Source organism: Temnothorax americanus, unplaced genomic scaffold (genome assembly GCF_048541705.1).
Source record: "Temnothorax americanus isolate GAGA-0224 unplaced genomic scaffold, ASM4854170v1 Scaffold233, whole genome shotgun sequence".
NCBI lineage: Eukaryota > Metazoa > Arthropoda > Insecta > Hymenoptera > Formicidae > Temnothorax > Temnothorax americanus.
In genome coordinates this window covers 40,691-54,202 of record NW_027509375.1, presented here as the reverse complement: position 1 = coordinate 54,202, position 13,512 = coordinate 40,691, and the positions used below count along the sequence as shown (strand labels likewise).

The 13,512-nt window shown below is 37.2% G+C and overlaps 2 protein-coding genes across 3 annotated transcripts; one reads left to right on the top strand and one right to left on the bottom strand.

The window, feature by feature from the left end:
* Positions 1-448: 448 nt before the first annotated feature.
* LOC143898537 (AP-2 complex subunit mu-like) lies at positions 449-3,655 on the top strand. The gene is made up of 6 exons (XM_077408106.1): positions 449-920; positions 1,159-1,222; positions 1,320-1,507; positions 1,723-1,973; positions 2,043-2,299; positions 2,364-3,655. The coding sequence occupies exons 4-6, from the start codon at positions 1,929-1,931 to the stop codon at positions 2,845-2,847; spliced, it is 786 nt and encodes a 261-aa protein (XP_077264232.1). The 5' UTR covers positions 449-920; positions 1,159-1,222; positions 1,320-1,507; positions 1,723-1,928; the 3' UTR covers positions 2,848-3,655.
* A 5,365-nt stretch (positions 3,656-9,020) lies between these two features.
* On the bottom strand, positions 9,021-12,674 carry LOC143898533 (uncharacterized). 2 transcript variants are annotated; one of them, XM_077408100.1, is made up of 6 exons: positions 12,506-12,632; positions 10,233-12,447; positions 9,632-10,149; positions 9,368-9,539; positions 9,217-9,287; positions 9,021-9,132 (listed from the first exon to the last, which is right to left on the bottom strand). In XM_077408100.1, the coding sequence occupies exons 1-3, from the start codon at positions 12,579-12,581 to the stop codon at positions 9,984-9,986; spliced, it is 2,457 nt and encodes an 818-aa protein (XP_077264226.1). In that variant the 5' UTR covers positions 12,582-12,632; the 3' UTR covers positions 9,021-9,132; positions 9,217-9,287; positions 9,368-9,539; positions 9,632-9,983. The 2 variants fall into 2 exon arrangements, with proteins under 2 accessions (XP_077264226.1, XP_077264225.1); XM_077408099.1 differs by having other exon boundaries at positions 10,233-12,674.
* Positions 12,675-13,512: the final 838 nt, after the last annotated feature.

Here is a 13,512-nt window from a genome sequence, read left to right as displayed (position 1 = left end):
GTTTATCAACATTATTATCCATCTAATTTTTTAATACATCAGAATCTCAATATTTGCTGCAAAATTTTAACAACAAAAGTACGTGTGCACCGCTGATATAAAAACATTTTGATGAATCATTCTAGTTTATTGTAAATTTTCTAAATACATCAGCAAAACACAAAATTTATCTAAAGCGGGTGCTTGTTGGCCTTGGTACGTTACTGCCTTCTGCTACGGACGGCCAGAAAGCATTTTTCAGGCCGTATTGCTAAAGCGGGGAGCACGCGGCAACGCCGCACAGACGCGGCAACGCCGCAGTCTTAGCATATGTCTTTCTACCGTGCGTCCGCGTGAGCAGTTCAATGGTGTGTGTGCGTATTCATTCACAGTATTCGCACATAAAACCAGAAGTTAGTTTCTCGACGTTGGCGACACTGAAACGAAGTTTCGTATTGTCACCGCGCGACCTCATAGAAGTTAGCCGGACAATTTCGACTTACGACATTTTTTTTTTTACGAATCGATTGTTAGTCGTTTGTTATTGATTGTTAGACTAATTAGAACGTTTGTTAGTTAATAGTTTTTACGTAATCACAAAAATAATTTTTAGTGTTAATTTAGCCGGTAAATATAGAATTCTTTACAATTTTTGATTAAAACCGTGGTCAATCGATGCGGAATCGTTTGTTAGTTCCGAATATACTAAGTAAAACGTTTGTTAGATCACGGTTTCGCTAAAAAAAAGCGAAAAACTGTATATCGTTTAGCTGCCGGAGAGTGGGGGTGAGACGTAGAATATGTGGTGGTTTCGGAACGCATTACGTTATAGTTTATCAACACGGGAAACGTGCTTAACCAGCTTTAACCTATTTTCAATTTATTTGTCAGATTTGTGTTTATGCCTAATACCTGGCTACATTTCACGTGCAAAAATATAGGTAAGTGTAAAATGCAAATTTAATTCTGAACTTAGTAAAAAGTATCCTTGCAATATGAAAGAGATATAGATTGCAAAAGTAGAGAGGTAACCTACTAAAGTTGTATTTGAACAATTACATCAAATTACAGATTTATGAAATATAGAAATAAACTTATATTGTATGTACAAGTAGATATAAGTAATTTTGTCATCGTACGGAAACTCGCAGTTTAAACTAACTATAAAATTGTTTGCAGATGCTTGATGTCATTGATGTCATTAAGAGGTAGAAAAGCAGTGGAATACTTCATGCACTTCCAAGTAAGTTAGAAAAGCATTAGCGAAGCTCCTTAATCTTGTACAAATCGTATTAAAGTACACATTAAAGAAATATAAATATATTTTGTCATTGTGTAAGGGTTGGAATCTGTCTTGGGACAAACGCAAAAAGAGAAGCCATAAGATGTCAAAGCGCTTAATCGAAACGAAACAGAGCATCAAGAACCTCGTCGTAGAGCGAGAAGCGGTGGCAGTCGAGCTGCATCATCTACGACCGGAATTTCCGAAGATGGCAGTTCAGGCCAACACGCTGATTATTATACAGAAGTAAGTTTCATTTTCAAGTTACAAATTTGATTTTGGACGTTTCAGAACTTTTATAATTTAATAACAGAAAGAGATAATAGCAATAACTTGAAAAATATGTGAATTTCGTGCTTATTTAAGAGCTGCTCGATGGTCAGTATTAAAGTTTGATTAATATTTTAATGACCTATAAATAGCTTTTTCCTCGGAACTTTATTAGTTCTTTTTTTTTACAGAGATACTTGACTTTGGATATCCACAGAACTGTGATACGAGAGTGCTGAAGACATTTATCACTCAGCAAGGCGTGAAATCAGCCACCAAGGAAGAACAAGCTCAAGTAACATCGCAAGTCACCGGTCAGATCGGTTGGAGACGAGAGGGTATCAAGTACAGGCGTAACGAACTTTTCCTGGACGTACTTGAATATGTGAATCTATTGATGATCCCTCAGGGTCAGGTTCTCAGCGCTCATGTTGCCGGAAAGGTAAATCTTCTAATTGTAAGGAAAATAAAATGATTTTTTACAGATTTTTAATAAAAAGATTTTTTGCAGGTGAATGAAATCCTATTTATCCGGAATGCCGGAATGCAAGTTTGGGATATCAACGACAAGATCGTTATGGAGGCTAAGGGCATGAAAGGAGGTGGTGGATTGGGAGGCGGTAGAGATGATCCCACAGGCGCTAGATCCGGCAAGCCAGTTGTCGTTATCGATGACTGCCAATTCCATCAGTGCGTTAAGCTTAGCAAATTCGAGACCGAACATTCCATTAGTTTTATACCGCCGGATGGTGAATTCGAGCTGATGAGGTGAGACAATCGTGAGAATAATCGGTTCTAATCTAAGGTATAAAAAAATCATTCTTATTTACAGATACCGTACCACGAAGGATATATCATTGCCCTTCCGCGTGATACCGTTAGTACGCGAGGTGGGCCGAACGAAAATGGAAGTTAAGGTGGTCCTGAAATCAAACTTCAAGCCCTCGTTGCTGGGACAGAAGATAGAGGTGCGCGTACCGACGCCGTTGTCAAATACCGCCGGCGTGCAGCTGATATGTTTGAAGGGTAAGGCGAAGTACAAAGCATCGGAGAACGCGATCGTATGGAAGATCAAGCGCATGGCCGGCATGAAGGAGACGCAGCTGTCCGCCGAGATCGATCTGCTGGAGACGGACACGAAGAAGAAATGGACGAGGTCGCCGATATCGATGAATTTCGAAGTGCCGTTTGCGCCGTCCGGCTTCAAAGTGCGCTATTTGAAAGTTTTCGAGTTCAAATTGAATTACTCCGATCACGACGTGATAAAATGGATTCGTTACATAGGCCGCAGCGGCCTGTACGAGACGCGGTGTTAATGATTCCGAGTCTCGATGGGCAGGCATAAATAATTGTTAAAGAAGTAATCTCAATGCGAAAGCCACGACTACGAGTATCGATATTGGCTGTTTCTCGTTATTGGCTGCGTTTTGCCGAACCTCCGCTAGCCTAGTAGTCGCTCGTCTGGTAGCGGTTTTGATTGCAATACTACGTGACTTAACACGGAGATAGACAGAATGGAGGAATTTTAAATTTGCATTACTATGAGCACGTAGTATTAAAAAATTTAATATATCGACAAATTGGGTAAGATGAAGATAAAGTTTTATAATGTGAGTTTTTAATTGTATATAGAATAGTGATATTTAAATGTTTATAGAATTATTTTATGTGTTCATGTATTATGTCATGTATTATATCATGTAAATTATAAGAAGACGAAGACGGTGATATGCGAATGTACCGGCGGGAGGAGGAGGCCGACGGACTGGTCGCAGATCTTCTCTTTAACACACTATATAACAAGCTATATATCACATTCTGAATGTGACTGATAAGAAGAAAGAAAAAAAAAGAACTTCAACGTTTTCCATCCAATTCCTTATTCACTATCCGAAGTGTCTTTACGTGATTACTGTTTGATTACTAAAAACAAGTTTGTATTGTTACATACTGTAGGAATTCTAGAACGGCCATTACAACGTAAGTGATACCGTTTTGTATATTACCTTTTCTTTTTTTATTTGCTTAAGATAATCGACTTATATAGCTTGCGAATGCAGAGGGGGGGGACGAACCGTTATGTTAAAAGCCATTTATGATATAAGTGAGTGTATAGCAATTATATACACTTGAAAAAAAAACGACTTCGATGAAGCACGCGTGGTTACAGCACCGTTTACAGACTATTTTTTTCTCTTCGAATAACAGCCTGTTATATTTGTTATACAGAACGCTGTCGCAAAATCCAATTGTACAAATCTTTAACGAAAATTGGATACATTTATCTCTTGTTACACATTACAATCTAATTAAACGCTGAATCAAGAGACACGGTAGTGTCTCGCGCCAAGTACACGCGGAGCGAGACCGACCGTGACTATTTTACGCGACGCGACGGGTTGCGAGTACCCGAGATGTTGAGATCTCGATAACGAGTGAACGGATCAAGTTCTAAGTAGGCTTGATCGATAGCTTGGGGTCCAATTAGGGGGGGGTTTCTCTCATAATATTCCGCTACGTGCCCTACGAGCGGAGATATTGCGACGCAAAGTCCAAATGTGAAAATTTATTTTTAAGATACGTATACTACTTCTAACGCCGACGTCTGATATGATGACGTCATAATCAGAAACGTTACTTTCACTTTTTCGACGCTGGCGGCGCAGGTATCGCCAGTTTCGATATCGCGCGCGTATTTCGAAATTAGGTCGATAGACTTATCGGTCAGAAGGAAGATTTCTATTTAGGTAAATTAGGTATATATATAAATAATATATATTGAGTTAACGGAAAAGAAGATTCTCTACGCTTGGCAGAAAATGCCGCTAGGGAATTTTTAAGTCGATTCTTATGAATTAAGCTTGAATTCGATGTCTAGGTATCCCAGATTGCCGATGACGAGGTCCAGATAGTGCGCTTCATAGTTTTCGGTGTCCAGGTGTAATAACACGTTGAATTCGATGTCTACGTGTCCCAGGTTGCCGATGACGAAGTCCTCATAGTGCGCTCCGTAGTTTTCGGTGTCTACGTGTATTAATACCTTGAATTCGATGTTTAGGTGTCCCAGGTTGCTGATGACGAGGTCCAGATAGCGCGCTCGGTAGTTTTCGGTGTCCAGGTGTAATCGTACGTTGAATTCGATGTCTAGGTGTCCCAGGTTGCCGATGACGAGGTCCACATAGTGCGCTTCGTAGTTTTCGGTGTCCAGGTGTAATAATACGTTGAATGCGATGTCTACGTGTCTCAGGTTGCCGATGACGAAGTCCACATAATGCGCTTCATAGTTTTCGGTGTCCAGGTGTAAGAATACGTTGAATTCAATGTCTACGTGTCTCAGGTTGCCGATGACGAGGTCCACATAGTGCGCTTCGTAGTTTTCGGTGTCCAGGTGTAATAATACGTTGAATGCGATGTCTAAGTGTTCCAGGTTGCCGATGACGATGTCTAGATAGTGAGCTCCGTAGTTTTCGGTGTCTACGTGTATTAATACCTTGAATTCGATGTTTAGGTGTCCCAGGTTGCTGATGACGAGGTCCAGATAGCGCGCTCGGTAGTTTTTGGTGTCTAGGTGTAATAATACCTCAAATTCGATGTCTACGTGTTCCAGGTTGCCGATGACGAGGTCCACATAATGCGCTTCATAGTTTTTGGTGTCTAGGTGTATTAATAACTTTAAATCTGAATGGGTGCGTTTAGCCGATACTCCGCTAGCCTAGCAATTGTGAGCAGTCGCTCGTTTTCGCTCGTTTCCTCTCCTTTTAATCCATTAGGTCAAAAGAGAGGAAACGAGCGAAAACGAGCGTCTGCTTACGATTGCTAGGCTAGCGGAGTATCGGCTGAACGCACCCAATGTAGGACACGTAGATATCGAATTCGAGATATTAATACATGTAGACACTGAAAACTACGAAGCGCACCTTGTGGACCTCGTCATCGGCAACTTGGAACACGTGGCCACAAATTCAAGGTATTAATACACCTGTACACCGAAAACTATAGGGCGCACTATGTGGACCTCGTCATTGGCAACCTGGGACACCTAGACATTGAATTCAAGCTTGATTCATAAGAATCGACTTAAAATTTCCCTAGCGGCAGAATTAGAATTGTCATGACATAATAAAAATTGCTAAATTAAAATTATGTCTAGACATAACAAAAATTGGACAAAAATTATGTCTAGATATAATAAAAATTGGATGAATTAAAATTATGTCTGACGTAAAAATAATTATCAAAAATATCGATACCTGAAGATATCGGTACATACATATACAGTTGCGAACAACATTCAGTAAAGACACGCAAATAAAAATAAATAAAGAATTTTACAGTTAACGACTTATTAACATTAATCATGCTTTATTGCGGTTATGTTTTATATTGAAATTGAAAAATATATACAAGGTGTACAACTAAAAGGGTTACAGATTATTATTTTAAAAAAACTAAGCAAAATATTAAATTGTTGTTTTCTTTAGAAATAATAGTCCGTAACAATTTTAGCTTCATACCTTGTATTATATACTGTTTATAAGATTATAAGATATATTGTTTATAAGATTAAGATGCGTAACACTATAAAATGGCGTGATATCCGTACAAAATTACCTTTTAAAAAAAAAGGTAAAAAAGAGCGCCAAGTACACGCATATTAGTGTATATGTATTATGTTGTTACCCTGTTATGTTGTTACCTCGAAAAAAACAAAGTGGTAGTATTATACCTCCAAATAGCTTTATCCTGTACATACTGTTTATAAAATGCGTAATATACTACAAAAAGGCGTGATATCCGCACAAAATTACCTTTTTTAAAAAAAGGTAAAAAAAGGCGCCGAGTACACGTATAGTAGTGTATATGTTGTTACCTAAAAAAAAATGAAAGTGGTAGTATTATACCTCGAAAAAACTTAAGTAACAAGTGGTAGACTTTTATATCTCAAAAAATCTCGAAAAAATCTAAGCAGTAGTATCTTTATTTCCGAAAAATTATAACTCAAGTGATACACGTCACAAAATTAAGTTTCCTTATCAAAAAGAAGAGTCGCGCTTCAAGTGATCTATTACAATTACAAAAAAGAAATGATATCTCTTTAAATTAGAGCGCCAATTACAGAGAGAACATGTATATTGCCTCAAAAAATAATTGTTGCACTACTTTGAAAAATCTTTACATTGTGTCAATTAGAAAAGAATGTATGATAACAATTTTATAAGATTAAAAAATTTTATTTAAATTTAACAAGGGAATACAAGATATTTAAATACAAAGTTTACATGTGTATTTTTTAATGGTCACAAAAATTTACAGAGGTAACAGTACAAAATACAAATATTTTATTAAAATATTTAATCCAACGAGGGAATACAATTTGTATTTAAATATAAAATTTATATATGTATTTTTCAATAGAATAAAATATTTAATCACAAAGAATTACAAAGGTAACAGTACAAAATAAAAATATTTTATTAAAATACATAAATTTTTCTTGTAAAAAAACTTGGCGCTGTTAGACCTCGAAATTTTAAATAAATAAATAAATTTATTCTATACTTAATTATAAGCCGCATTATCCGCCGTCCGCGTCGTCACGCACACCCATATCATTCACTCCCACATCCACGCTGATAATCATTTAATATTACTCCCATCGCATTTTTCTCTGAATTATTTTTATTTACTGTTGTCCTTATTTATTTAAAATTTCGAGGTCTAACAGCGCCAAGTTTTTTTACAAGAAAAATTTATGTATTTTAATAAAATATTTTTATTTTGTACTGTTACCTTTGTAATTCTTTGTGATTAAATATTTTATTCTATTGAAAAATACATATATAAATTTTATATTTAAATACAAATTGTATTCCCTCGTTGGATTAAATATTTTAATAAAATATTTGTATTTTGTACTGTTACCTCTGTAAATTTTTGTGACCATTAAAAAATACACATGTAAACTTTGTATTTAAATATCTTGTATTCCCTTGTTAAATTTAAATAAAATTTTTTAATCTTATAAAATTGTTATCATACATTCTTTTCTAATTGACACAATGTAAAGATTTTTCAAAGTAGTGCAACAATTATTTTTTGAGGCAATATACATGTTCTCTCTGTAATTGGCGCTCTAATTTAAAGAGATATCATTTCTTTTTTGTAATTGTAATAGATCACTTGAAGCGCGACTCTTCTTTTTGATAAGGAAACTTAATTTTGTGACGTGTATCACTTGAGTTATAATTTTTCGGAAATAAAGATACTACTGCTTAGATTTTTTCGAGATTTTTTGAGATATAAAAGTCTACCACTTGTTACTTAAGTTTTTTCGAGGTATAATACTACCACTTTCATTTTTTTTTAGGTAACAACATATACACTACTATACGTGTACTTGGCGCCTTTTTGTATAATACCAGATTGTACTGTTATTTTTATTCGTACATAAAAACGTGTACATTGCTATGCGATATAAAGGTCATATGGAAAAAACGTAATAAAGACTGTGGTAGATTTATTATAAAATAATCATTTCCACATCGTGCTATTCGTTAAACCTTTCATCTCATACATTTCTCGTACAGAGCACAGGAAGGTGAGCATGAAATATGTTTTCTTTGTGAAACAAATTCATTTCTGTCAATAAACAAAACATAAGAAATTATATATACAATGTACAACATTTTCTCCCTCAAATCAATTTTTAATTTTTTTATTTTACAGCAATCAGCGAATGTATTTCTTCCTATTGCGAAAATTCTTACATTGTATCACTGCGATCTCTATCCTACGGACGCGACTATTAGTTCAGCGACATCTGGATCTTGACAGAGAACAGATAGTTGCGCGTGAACTTGCGTTCCATTCAGTGCTAGTATAGCATGTGCTAATACTTCCTTTCCTCCTCGGAAGACGCCACTCAGGAGCAGATTGTGAGCAGCCGCTCCGGCTCCTTATAAAGACGTCACTGTGTCTCCCAAAACGAATGTCTCCTCTAGCTTGACAAATCCTTTCGCAGCGTATGTATCACAAGCGGTATTAAAGTCCATGCCTCTGTTACCAACGCCACGTACTTGATCAGCTAGAGTCACTTCCAAATTTTCCAACTAAAAAAATCGCATTTATATACAAATTAATAAATAACGTTAATTTTGTAAATAATAATTTCGTTGATATAATAAATATTTATAAACAAGCGCATTTTTCTCATGAGATTTAAGAAATTATATTAATTTTGAATTAATGCATTGCTCGCAGAAGTATTTATATGAAAGTCACTTTTTGTTATATTTTTCTCATGAGATTTAAGAAATTATATTAATTTTGAATTAATGCATTGCTCGCAAAAGTATTTATATGAAAGTCATTTTTTGTTATATCATTAAAACTGATCTTTTACCATATATTCGTCGTGGTATCCTTGTTCCACGTCCGGTATTCCCGTCGTTGGATCGCAATCCCTTGCCATAAATCGTAACGTCATAGGAATGGTAACGATACTCGTTCGTACATCTTCCAAATATTTCAATACTGTGTAGGTGGTTCCTGGTTCATTGTAAGGTAATCGCGGACATGGTACTACGCACACAATGGAGTAACTGAAATAAACGACTCATTACAACACCTATCATAAAAAATATAAGGAGGTAACATATATATAAATGCGTCGATAGTATATTTACCTTGTAAGAGGTTCAACGGCCACTACCACATCTTCGAGAAGTTGATCGAAGAGAGTGTTCACACAATCAAACTGCAAAATGAAAAATTCATACATGTGTTTATCGAGATATTTTATATTGCAATAATATATAATTTAAAGAAATATAATACCTGCTTCAGTATTCATAGTTCTTCAGAGACTTTTCACCGGAACATCAATATATTTCTCAGTTATGGAATGATTGGGAGCTCTGTCTGTCTAGAAGATCGCTCGTGATATTGCTAGAATCTGGATCATCCGTGAGAAGTACGACTTCCTTGCAAAGAATTGCACTTCGTATGACTGTAAAAATAATAGGCCTTGTTACACACATATATATATGTATATAAAAGAAAAGAATCAGCTATCAAGATCCGTATTAAAGATTATCTCACCAGTAATTAAGTCCAGAAAGAGGATGTCTCCTTTATTTGTCGATGAGGCATATATGTTGATAGTGTGTGTCATTTTTTATGGATAGAAGTCAATATCACTAATATTTAAAATGTTTTAACGTCAAAAACAAATTTTAGTCTACTTGCTGAACTTGAAAAATAAATGCAATATACAATATAGGTATACAATAAGAAAAAAGTATTTTAACCAACTTCAAAGATAATTCAAAAAATTAATTAAATTAAGACTTCATTTTTAAAATTTAAAGTACAATGTATGTATTAATAATCGATATTAATGTCGCGTTGTATTCGATTAATACAATTGCTTCGTTTGTGTAGAATGGAAACCCTAACAACGTATATACACGGCGAGGTGGGGGTTGATTTCGGTGTTTGGACTACACGTCCGGATGGCTGTAGCCAAATCATCATAAATGTGCCAAACTCCACTGGGGAGCAGGCAGTATGAGATATAATGGTCAGAGTGTGAGTCAAAGGCTACTATTCCGGCCAACCTGTAAATGTAACAAACCAATTAAAAATAATTCTTAAAATGTGTATTTAAAAATACAATAAAAAAGCATATCATTATACAAACCTGTATTCAAAACTTATATCTTCGTGTTGAAGTATCAGTGTAGCTGGCATTTGCTTCAGAGCGCATGTCTTTCCTGTCGTACATTTGATATTTGAACGTATATCAAGTTCAATCATAATGTGATTTCCTGGTTCTCTCAACCACGTATACTGTCCCAGACAGGGGTCACGGCATTTTATCTTGAAAATCGGTGATCGGAAGTGTAAAGCTGTCTCCAAATAGCCAAACCCTTTATTTGCAATGTTCCTGTGATTAGGCGCTAGAATTATTGTCCCATAAGTTCTACCTTTGCAGTGCGAACAAATCTCCGTATTCTCAACACTAGGCTCCGAGGCTAGCGTTTTGTTGGCCACATTCGCAATACTGTCAGTAGCATCGATAACGTACGATACAACCCGTACTTCTGTCTGTATGTGCGGTTTACAAGAATACAGGTTTTTAAGAATTAGAATTCTCTTGCGTAACACGGCTGGCGTCGCTCCTTTCTCAATTAAATTACACACAAGTTCTAATGTGGAATTTTTGGAACTCTTCAGGAAGTTGAAGTAATTGACGTCGTCAATTGCAGGCCTCATGAGCGCGTGGAGTAGTGCGTCGAAGGCGCACGTATTAATGGCGTAATAGGACTTTATTTCGCCATTTTCTTTGATTTTGACAGGTAGACAACGCAAACCGTGTGGTAGCAGTGTGAATTTCTTCTTCTGCGCGACTAAAGTATTTCTGTGTCGAATTTCGGGATACGCTCTAAAGAATTTACTCATCTTTCTTGGGTCTCGATTACACAGTTGTCGTTCGTCTGACTTTGTACCCAATTGTGATGCTTTTGCGCTGAACGTTGGCCGTATATCTAGCAATTCACTTTCGCTGGACATGTTAATCGACGGGCTATCTGAAACGGCCAATTTCGTGTCGTGATGCACGATTGAGTTTATAACCGAATGAGGTGATGTATGAGCGCTCGACTTTGGTTGCCCTTTTACATTTAATTCGAATTCACTGTAATTAGTGCTCTGCAGGTTCAACGTATTGCTAGCCGAATCGGTCGATTTTTCCGTCGTGCAATAGGAGTGATCCACCAAAGATGCATTGCTCATTGGTTCGAAATTCTCGTTCGCAATGTTGAGGCCTGTAGACAACCCCGGCCAGTTTTCCAAAACATCGCAACTGTTCGAAATTTTTCCATTCAGATTATTTGTTTCAAAATCATCGTGCAATTTTTTGACAACCGGTAAAGTTAAACCATTAACAAGGGCTTCGATATCTTTCGATGACAAATCAACAAAACACGATATGTTTTCATCATTCAGGTCGAATGTATCACTCTCGAGCTTATCCGCTTTATCTTTTCCTCGCCAATTTTCCGTAGCCAGTAAGTCTGAATCATTACAACAAGCTTCAATACCGTTCCATCCCGTTTCAGCAAAACATGGTACATCTTCGACCTGGTTGTATTTTGTCCGCAGTTGCACAGATTCCTTGGGAGATTTGTTGATTCTATCTTCCTTGTTGCTCGATAATGCTTGATGGAAGGGCGTTCTTTCTTCGTTGATGTTTGATTCAGCCTCTCCATCAGCGGATCGTTCGGTTGAGACGTGCAAGCATTTTCCTCGATTGCCAGGTGGCAACTCACTCAAATACGATATGTCTACGCTCCTCTTTGATTCGATGCTTGGTATACATTGTTTGGCATTGAAATTTATCATCTTTGATGAGAAAGGCGAAGTTGCACCAGCGATGTCACGTGCTTGCATTATTAAAAATTTATCGACGCGCAATGGCCGGTTAGTGTTTTCCAAAACTCTGGTCTTAATATCATTGAAATAACCTTCGACGTAACTCGAAGTTGCATGTGAGGTACCACAAGCCATTCCGACGCTAGTCCAGAGCGGAAACTCTTTAGCCCGACTCGAAAGAAGCTTGACGAACTCTGGCAGGTAAAACGGATTCAGATCTTCACCATCTCGTTGTATATTCCCGGCCTTTGCAACTTGCCCGTCGACCCATTTTTCAATGCAACTGCTGCTTTCGTCCAATTCGTCAGGTTCACTTATATGCTCTGCTTCCAGATGTTTAGGCTCATCGTCTGAAAAGCTCTTCAAGTTTGTGTCAATATTTATACCACGAACTGCTATGCAATCTTCAAGTTTCTTTCTTGCTTCTTTCGCTGTTCGCACCTCCGAATAAACGAGTTCGGCGTCTTGATGAGTTTGAAGACCTACGACACAGGTCAGATAAAAAATTTCTTGGAAATTGGAAAATTTTGTGCATTTTACCATCATAGCAACGCAGCGAACGAAGAAGTCTTTGATGCAAGCTTGACGCACTAACTTCCAGCAACTCCATCTGCATACGGCATGGATCAGATGAGCTACATCCACTCGAATCAATGTGTCTGGTCTTTTCTCCACTCCAACTCCCGATATTGCACTGAACATGGTATTAACGTATGATTTGATCGTCTGGTTATTGAAGGCTAGACTGATGCCACACAAGAACGCACGCGAATAATCGCACACGGCCTGACTTGGCTTGGGGGCACCTCCTCACAGCCACTGCCTAAGCCACAGTTCGATGAACTCAGTGGTGTGTCTTTCCGATAACATCTGGTGAACAGCAATTGTAGTACCATCAAAATTTATTACAATCGCATATAAGAAGATATGACCTCTACGACCTGTTTGATCGATTTTCTTTACAACACTTCCCGTCGCATCAAGACTTATAACCGATATTTTGTTCAATCGACAATATTCCTTATATGCATATAATTGAGCAGGAATACTATACGTAACATGAAACGGCAGCAATCCGACATCGTGTATGAAACCTGCATATACAGGATTCGATGCCATTTCCTCGATGGTTCGAACCAGATCTCGCCCATCTTCTTTTTTGATTCCTAGTTCTGCGTTTATTTCTTCCATTCGTGCTTGTTGGCATACATTGCCACTGGGCAAAGATGGAGGTTCGGTTTCCCCACATCGCATATTTTCCCTTGCATATCTTTTCCGCCACACAGAACACCCTTCGGTTTTTAATTCTTTCCGTATTTGTTTCCGTCGTTGGCCGTTCAAGGGGCGTTTGACTAACTCGTGATTTTCCAACCGAGTGTCTCGAGTTTTAATTTGAATTGTTAAACCCTCAACACAGGTTTGTTTTTCTGCGTCACCTCGAAAAGTGTTTCCACAAACTTTGCTTTTGCATGACCCGATTATTTTGATTATATATGTCGTATCGTCTGGAGAGAGAATTACCTCGGATCGCTTAAATACAAACGCGC